Raw genomic sequence first — 9,217 nt, 5'->3', positions numbered from 1 at the left:
GGGCCCCGGCCACATGGGGAGTGCAGAGTTTCAAACACTGGCCCTAATTCTGGCCCAGAGGAGGGACACTTACCGTGCTTGTGGCCACTGATTTCACCATGTAGAGTGGCCCCAAGGTTCCCAGGTGAAATAATTAAACCACCTGTGTGCCACCCATAATTCTTTACAAAAAACTTAATTTTCCCTATCTTCTTGGACAACCTTTCCTGTGTTCCTCATTAGAAATCATGAACACAGTCCCTGGTCACTGGTCTTAAGTCTTCAGCACCTGTTAGGTGGAGCTTAGGCAGGGTTTCTCACCGTACCCTGAAGCCAACCATCATGAATTTTTAGGTCCAGCCTTTGAGGAGGCCACACCGCACATGCACGCCCCGTCCACCTGGAGCAAACATTTAGAAACCAGAAGACAAAGGAGGCCACAGGATGACCTCCAGCTCACATGCGTAAGCACGTTGTGGCAACCCTGGGTATGCACTGGGAATTATTTTAAACATTTTGATGTCCTTTTCTCTTTGCCCTCTCCTGCTCAAGCCTCTGTCCTGGACCAGCTTAGATGTCACATCCCAGCAGAAAGGACAGGCTCGGTCTTTATTCTGAGGAAGAGGAAGCAGGGCGGGATCAGAGGCTTTTGACATTTGCAGCTGGACTGGGCAGGACAGCACCCTTCCCAGCCAGGCTGCCATCCTGTGAAAAGATTTCCAGATTTCTCTTCTGGTCCTTTTTTTTTTTTTTTTTTTTAAGATTTATTTATTCATGAGAGACATAGAGAAAGAGGCAGAGACATAGGCAGAGGGAGAAGCGGGCTCCATGCAGGGAAACTGATATGGGACTCGAGCCCAGGGGATTGTGACCTGTGCCAAAGACAGATGCTCAACCACAGAGCCACCAGGTCCCCCTCTCTTCTTGTCCTTAAGCGTATCAACAACTGAGCCCAAAGGCCTCAGGGAGGTGAAAGGAGAGTCTGCTGCTCTTCCTGCTTCAGAAAGGAGAAGTGTGGACAGAGTGAAGGAGGGAGGGAGGAGAAAAATCAAGCAGGCCCACTTCCCCCCTTCCTGAGTTCAGATTGGTGATTTGGGGGGCCTAGCCAAAGCAAAAGGCACAGTACGGTGAGGTGAGGTGAGGGCTCTTGGAGCATCTATGAGCCACCACCATATCCCGTGTGGCACCAGCCAGGTGCCAGGGCAAGCTGAGCCCACACCAGATACCAAGGACAGACCACCCAGACAGAAACTGCAGGGGGAGTCACAGGGGACCCTTGGCATAGCAGGCAATGGGAGTTCAGGTGAAGCCGTCACAGGCACAGAACACATGTGGCAGTGCAGTGGGGGCCGTGCAGGCATGCAGACCATGGGCGGTGCCCAGAAGGCGGCAGATCCCAATGGTGCATCCCCAGGGACCAGCCTGCGCACAGGGAGCCTCCCAATGCCATAGGACAAGCAGGCCCTGGGACACAAGCGGCAGAGCCACCCCAACCTGACACTGGAGACTTCCTGCAGGTGGCAACGACTGGAGGCCCTGTTTCTCAGGAGGAGAGGCTGCCCCCAAGCCCAGCTACCTACGAGACTAGTGGCTTCCTTCCCCCATCCTGGGGGTGCGTCCAGGGGCTGGACAGCTGGCACTCCCGGCATCTGTAAAGAGCTGGCACCCCAAACCAGCCTGCCTGGCACCCAAGAGGTGTATTTCTTGATCATTACACTCATTCTCATGGCTGCCAGGTAGGAGAGGCGAAGGTATGGAGGCTGAGTCCCCTGCCCTGGATCACACACGCACCGGGTGTCCAGGAGAGCCCCACACCCCCCGGCCTGCCTCCTTTCCCTGCTGTCCCTGGCTCTGTAAACTTGCCACTCAACTAAAAGGACAGCTTCCTAACTCTTGCCCTGTGTATCATCATGCGGTCATTCCTGGTTTGTGACTGGGATGCAGGATGCGGGCTATACCCGCTCCGGGCCCCTATCTCAGGCCAGTGGGAGGGGAGAGCATGCTGAGGGCAGGGGGGCTTTCTATAGAGCCTATTTCTCAGGTCACAGAAGCCTTTAATTGGAAGGGGCTCAGCCCAATCTCTGCTCATGGGGTCTCCTTTCATTCAACCGTTCCTCGGTGGACCACAGTTGTCACCCTGGCTCTCCTGACCTCTCCTGACTTGCACACAGGCAAGCGATTTTCTTGGGCAGTGGTTCTCATCTGGGGCAATATTCCACACGCCAGCACCATCCCCCACCGGGGGACAGTTGGCATTTCCTGGAAAAACTTTTTCTGTTGTCAAAACTTAGAAGGGGCAGAGAGGGTGCCACTGGCACCTAGCGGGTAGAGACCAGGGATGCTGCTTGCCAAGCACCCTGCCATGCTCAGGGTGGCTCCTCGTGGTTAGGAATTACCTGGTCCCAAATGTCCACAGCACGGAGCTCAGCAACCCTGCTGTAGGGAGGCACTCCATGTAAGGGCCCCACATGCCATCTTATGATTGTCCCCAAACCTCCAAAGTGGCTGTAACAATTGACACACCCACCACACGATCCCATCAAGCCTTTACTTCCACCAAGAATACAGACTTTTTTGGTTTTTTTTTGTTGTTGATGTTGTTTTTATTGGAGTTCAAATTGCCAACATATAGCATAACACCCAGTGCTCATCCCATCAAGTGCCCCCCTCAGTGCCCGTCACCCAGTCACCCCCACCCCCTGCCCACCTCCCCTTCCACCACCCCTAGTTCGTTTCCCAGAGTTAGGAGTCTCTCATGTTCTGTCTCCCTCTCTGATATTTCCCACTCATTTTCTCTCCCTTCCCCTTTTTTCCCTTTCACTATTTTTTTATATTCCCCAAATGAATGAGACCACATAATGTTTGTCCTTCTCCAATGGACTTACTTCACTCAGCATAATGCCCTCCAGTTCCATCCACGTCGAAGCAAATGGTGGGTATTTGCCGTTTCTAATGGCTGAGGAATATTCCATTGTATACATAAACCACATCTTCTTTATCCATTCATCTTTCGATGGACACTGAGGCTCCTTCCACAGTTTGGCTATTATGGACATTGCTGCTATCAACATCGGGGTGCAGGTGTCTCGGCGTTTCACTGCATCTGTGTCTTTGGAGTAAATCCTCAACAGTGCAATTGCTGGGTCATAGGGCAGGTCTATTTTTAACTCTTTGAGGAACTTCCACACAGTTTTCCAGAGTGGCTGCACCAATTCACATTCCCACCAACAGTGCAGGAGGGTTCCCCTTTCTCCGCATCCTCTCCAACATCTATGGTTTCCTGCCTTGTTAATGTTCCCCATTCTCACCAGTGTGAGGTGGTATCTCGTGGTTTTGATTTGTATTTCCCTGATGGCAAGTGATGCGGAGCATTTTCTCATGTGCATGTTGGCCATGTCTATGTCTTCCTCTGTGAGATTTCTGTTCATGTATTTTGCCCATTTCATGATTGGATTGTTTGCTTCTTTGGTGTTGAGTTTAATAAGTTCTTTATAGATCTTGGATACTAGCCCTTTATCTGATACGTCATTTGCAAAAATCTCCCATTCTGTAGGTTGCAGATTTCTGAGTCCTGAAACCTGAACCTCTTCCCTCCAACATCCTCTTCTCTAAGTTGCTAGTTCCTGGCAATTTCCCTCTTTTCTTGGAGATTTCTAGAAGTTCTCTCTCCATTCTACATTGTAGGGCTTAGGTATACAGTCCCAGCCTCCTCCACCTTGCCTTTTGGTATGGTATGTTGTCCTACAGAAAACGTTTAACTTGAACAACTGTTTATACTGTCTTTGGCTTTTTTTTTTTTTAGATTTTAAAAATTTATTCATGAGAGACACACAGAGAGAGGCAGAGACACAGGCAGAGGGAGAAGCAGGCTCCTTGCAGGGAGCCCAATACAGGACTCAATCCCAGGACCCCAGGATTATGACCTGAGCCAAAGGCAGACACTCAACCACTGAGCCATCCATCCATCCATCCATCCATCCATCCATCCATCCCTATCTTTGGTTTTCTGTGTCTTAAGGCTTCTCGTACCCCAAGATCACAAACAAATTTTCCTGCACTTTCTTCAGATTAGGACTTTAATCCACTGGTGATTTCTTCTCATGACTGGTGTAGGGGAGGGACTGCCCTCTTCTTCCCACCACTAAACTGTCACCCTGCCCTGAGTCCACACTGCCCTCTTCTTCCCTTGTGGTCCTGGTTAGCAGCTTGGACTCCGCCTGGTGCTCCAGACCCTTCCCTCTGCCATCCTATGAAGACACGCGGCGGGGAGGGGTCATCTGGACACAAGACAGGGCTCTCCCCCAGCTCCTGCCAGGCTTATGTGCCTTCACCAGGCTTCACACAGAGCCCCCAGAGGAGGCTCCCCTGCCTCCCTTCCCCTGGCATCCTGCTCCTGAAGTGGGCCAATCACAACTTCCTCCCAGGGTGGAAAACTCTCGATGGGTCATTAAAATTTACCTTCAACCTTAAGTGCCAGCTTAAGTGCCACTGCTTTTCTGCACTAAGAGCCAGTTTAAAATAAACTGATTCAGCACAAGAGTTGACCACAAGCAGTAAAGTTTAATTAACCAGTTCCTGGAGGAACCTTCACAGACCAGCATCACATTGAGAAGCTGAAGGATGGAAGCAGCAGGAGAACCACAGGCCAAGTCCACCTGTGCCACCACCGCACCCCCCCTGATGCAGGCAGGCTGCCTGGGACTCCAAAGCAGACAGCCTGCCCAGCATTCCATCTCCTCCTGGCCAGCAGGTCAGCAGAACTGATGCCCGTCAGAGTCCCAAATCCAGACCTGGTTCCCTCTGAGGCCATCTCTTAAAGTGACCCACTCCCTGCCTGATATGGTGCAGGCCAATGACAAGTTTTGATCACGGGCTGTAATGGAGACCAGGGGTCTGGCTGGAGCAGGGTCTGGGGGCCTTGGAAGGGATCTGGGGATGGGTACTCAGAAGATCGGGATCAGGGACACCAAAGGGAAAAAGAAACCCTGGCTTGCAGCCAGCAGGGGAACTGGGCCCAGCACTCAGATGGGGCCCATCCAGGCAGGTCACTCTGAGTGCAGAGCCGAGTACAGCAGGACTCCTGAGGACAACAGGAAAGCAGAGTTGGCAAGGGCCCCACTGCCTCCTCCCCCCGTCCCGCCCCCCGCCACAGAGGCTATGCTGGGTGTGCAAACAGAGGAGTAGGTGTGCGAAGATCCTCAGGAGGACCCACAGGGCCAGCGAGACCCGGGAGAAGGCAAAAGGAGACAGAGCACCATGGAGGAACATGGCACCTACTCCAAGCAGGACAAAGGGGTGGGAGGGCAGACCCTAGCTCAAGTCCCCCCAATGCACTGGGCCCTGCCCTGGTCAGTGTCAGGGAGAAGGCATCTGCAGATGGATGCACGGTCCTCAAAGACCACTGCCAGTGATTTGACTTGAGGAACCCTAGTGCCAGGGTCAGACCTCCTCGGATGTGAGCAGGACTGCTACTATGTCTGGGCTCCACATCTTGGGGCAATCCTTCCAACCCACAGAGAAAGCCTCAGCTTTCTCATCTGTCAAGTGGGATGTTGAAACATACACCTTACAGAATCCTTGCAAAGAGTAAATGATGACTAGGACTTGGTGAGCTCTCATGCACAGTGAAAATCACATCCAAGGAGGCTGATGGGGTAGCTGTGTGAGAATAGCTCATGGAACAGCAGGAGGGAAAGGAAGTCGGTATCATCTCCCTGTAAAGAGGGGAGGCCCCTCTACTTTTGTCTGACCTCCACACTGCTGGACACAGACCCTGCCATACCAGCCTGTGAGCGGCTCTCCATCGTCAGTCATTCCCCGGTGGCAGCTGTGTCAGGATCAGCTGCTCTGTGGAGTCAACCTGCAGGAGAGGGGCAGCAGTCAGAGCTCCTAGGAAATGCATATCCATCCACCCAAAGGAGATGGGAACCCAGGTCTGTGGAGTTCAGTAGCCCAGCCACTCCATCCCTTGTTCTGCTTTGCACACATGCCATCAGCACCTGCTCCTCATCACCCTGTCCTGGGACCACCACACACTTGCCTGGCCGTGGTCCTCTATTTCCCAGAGTCTGGAATCCATTGCTCTGTACCTTCCTCCAGGGTGGAGCTGCCATGTGAAGGGCAGCTGGGAGAGGGTCAGCTCGCTGGGGAGCATGGGCACCTGGGGGTGCACTGGCATCTGCCATATGTGGACTGTGATGCTGGGTTCATGCTACAGGGACCAGAGAGGAAGCGGCACATCAGGGACAGGCTTCCCATGAAAGTTGGGCTGCATGCAAACACATAACATCCTAGGTGCCTGGCCCTCTGGGGAGCTGCCCCTTCAGATGTGAATGTTTTCAGAGTCCCAGACCCACCATCTCTTGGGGGTCTAGTCTAGACCTGGGATGACTGATTCTCTCCCAGCTCCCCCAAGTATGGTCCTCTCACTGATCTGCATCCCACCTTACCCCCACTGTACCCCTGAAAAGGTAGCCACTCTTCCCACCCATCAGCAACCTTCGACCTGCACAGATTATGCCTTGGGCCTCTCTGTCCTAGCCATTTCTAGAGATTTTTAATCTTCTTTGTAAAAAATAAAGTACCTGTACACCTTAGGTCCTGGGAGTGATGGGTTTCCTCCCAAAATATATTGTAATTTTTTAAGATTTTATTTATCCATTTGTGAGACACACACACACACACACACAGAGAGAGAGAGAGAGAGAGAGAGAGAGGTAGGCAGAGACATAGGCAGAGGGAGAAGCAGGCTCCATGCAGGGAGCCCAACACAGGACTTGGTCCCGGGTCTCTAGGATCACGCCCTGGACCACCCAGGGATCCCCAGTATATTGTAGTTTTGATTCTGGCCTTCACATACTTATTACAAACATAATAAATACAATAAAATGAAATGTGGCCAATACAGAAAGGTATAAAAGTGAGTGGGGAAACCACCATCAACCATAATCAAAGCTCCCTTTGTTATGCAACAAAATGGAAAGCTCCTTACAGCATTTTTTTATCTGAGTATTTGTCTTTTCTTTGTGATGAGCATCTTTAAGAGGTAAGGATCCTAGTCTTTCATCAATCATACATATGGCAAATAATTTTTCTCAATTTGTTGTCTTAACTTTGTTATGGGCTCATTTTACAGAGGAAAGTCTTTTAATTACACAGCAAAATCTCTTTCCCTTTAGATTCTGGCTTTAGATCAGGTATCAGCCAAGTGTGGGCTGAATCTGGCCGGCTAGCTCTTTTGGTAAATAAAGCTTTATTGTAGGCAAATGCTCATTCCTTTACATATTGTCTTTGGCTGGTTTTGCATGACAAGACAGAGTCAATCAGTCACTATAGGGTCCTTTGGGCCTGCAAAGCTGAAAACATTTACTATTAGACCCTTTACAGAAAATTTGCTGGGCGTTATATATTAGGTCAGGCTCAGAAAGCTGCTTCCCATCCTAAGATTATATATGAAAATACAGATCTGCTACTAAGTAGTAATTATTTTAAATAGAGGGAAATGCTCATTCTCCAGGTTCCCACACTGCATCCGTAGCTACATTATTTGAATTCAGTTTCTCCATTGAATGCATTTTACGCTTTTAAAAAACCTACCAAAATAGTTTGCCCAGAATTTTTTGCAAGCTTTATTTGGTGCAGGTGTGGGAAATACTTTGTGTTCTCCACCAAAAATTTTCTGGATTATCTCTTTGAAGATTGCTAGAATATTTTGTATCATTTAAAATGTGAGCAAATTGTTTATAATGGCATTTTCAATACCTTGACAAGCTTTTTTTTTTTTTTTTTTTAAATTTTTTATTTATTTACAATAGTCACACAGAGAGAGAGAGAGAGGCAGAGACACAGGCAGAGGGAGGAGCAGGCTCCATGCACCAAGAGCCCGACGTGGGATTCGATCCCGGGTCTCCAGGATCGTGCCCTGGGCCAAAGACAGGCGCTAAACCGCTGCGCCACCCAGGGATCCCGACAAGCTTTTACTATATTACACGGAGGTATTTATTGTACCCCTCTAAGATGGATCTAAACCCCCCACCTGTGGCCACTGTTTCCTACCAGAGTGATTATCTTTATCACCTGAGGAGCTTTCAAATCCTAAAGGGTCTTAGACTCCACCCTAGTTTCCGAAGGAATCCGGAATCTGTTTCCCAAGTGGGATTCCAGGAGTTGTTATCTGTCAAACGCTTCCAAGTCTTTTCACCTGGGGAGCTGCGTCTGTGACTCACCTGCCACAGAGTTGTATTATTCCTGTTTCGCAGATAAGGAACTGGATGCCAACGTTTCTTTTACCCTATTGGCTCACCTGCTGCCTCTAGGTTGCAAAGCCTCCTGTGCGGTCCTGGAAAACTCTTACTTATGCTGCAGGGCCCAGCTGAATAGCTGCCCCATCCGTGAAGCCTTCCCAGCATGTACTGAGGGCAGGATTGGGCTCTGACCTACCTTCCCCTCAGCCTCCCAGTGAGGGCCGCATCTTCTCCTGCAGATAAGCTCATGACACTGGCCCCTCCAGGTAAGACCTCCTGGGACTGCATCAGGCATGGACATCACTGTGCTTGGACCCTGCATGGGCTGAGTTTTTCAGAACAAGTAGAACAGCCTCCTCTCACCTCTGTCCGGGGCCCTATCACTGAATGTGACAGGTGCATCCAGGCTGAGGTCCATGCGCAGTCCTCCCACCCCCCACCCCCATGCCCGACAACTCACCGCATGGTGGCGGGGGGCCCTGCCCTGAGCTCTCCAGGAGGGACTGAGCCGCACCACCACGATCACCCAGGTCCGCCCCCTCTCGTCCTCATAGACGCCAGGCCTCAGAGCCCACAGACGGTGTGAGGGCAACCCAAGGCATGGAAAAGGCCCGGAGGCCATGGCAAGACTTCATCCCACGCGGGGCTCGAAACACAAGTGAGGCCTCCTGGTGTCCGGCAGCCTTAAATGGGGCCATTCCCTCTGGGCGGGGCCGGTGGGTGGGCTGGGCTGCAGGTGGGGGGCGGGCAACAAGGGGCTAGCCCACCCAGGGGTGGGGGAGGCAGCCCAACACAGGGGGCAGGCACAGGCAGACCCCAGGGCAGGGGCAGGAGGAGCTGGGCCAGTTCAGGACCAGGACGGTGAGCCACAGAGGGTGGAAAGGCCCCTCCCTGCATCCCAGGCCATTCCCTACTCCAGGCTCTGCACCCAGACCACGGGTGTCTCCCTAAGACCAACACTCTACTTCCCTCCTATGTGCTCTCTGCAGCCCCCT

The 9,217-nt window shown here is 51.6% G+C and overlaps 1 protein-coding gene across 1 annotated transcript; it reads right to left on the bottom strand.

Moving 5' to 3' along the window:
• Positions 1-5,785: 5,785 nt before the first annotated feature.
• TCL1B (TCL1 family AKT coactivator B) lies at positions 5,786-8,844 on the bottom strand. The gene is made up of 3 exons (XM_038545981.1): positions 8,683-8,844; positions 6,020-6,190; positions 5,786-5,839 (listed from the first exon to the last, which is right to left on the bottom strand). Exons 1-3 carry the CDS (start codon positions 8,842-8,844, stop codon positions 5,786-5,788), a joined length of 387 nt encoding a protein of 128 aa, XP_038401909.1.
• Between the last annotated feature and the right edge of the window lie 373 nt (positions 8,845-9,217).

Source organism: Canis lupus, chromosome 8 (genome assembly GCF_011100685.1).
Source record: "Canis lupus familiaris isolate Mischka breed German Shepherd chromosome 8, alternate assembly UU_Cfam_GSD_1.0, whole genome shotgun sequence".
Taxonomy (NCBI): Eukaryota; Metazoa; Chordata; class Mammalia; order Carnivora; family Canidae; genus Canis; species Canis lupus.
This window is presented reverse-complemented; position numbering and strand designations above follow the sequence as displayed.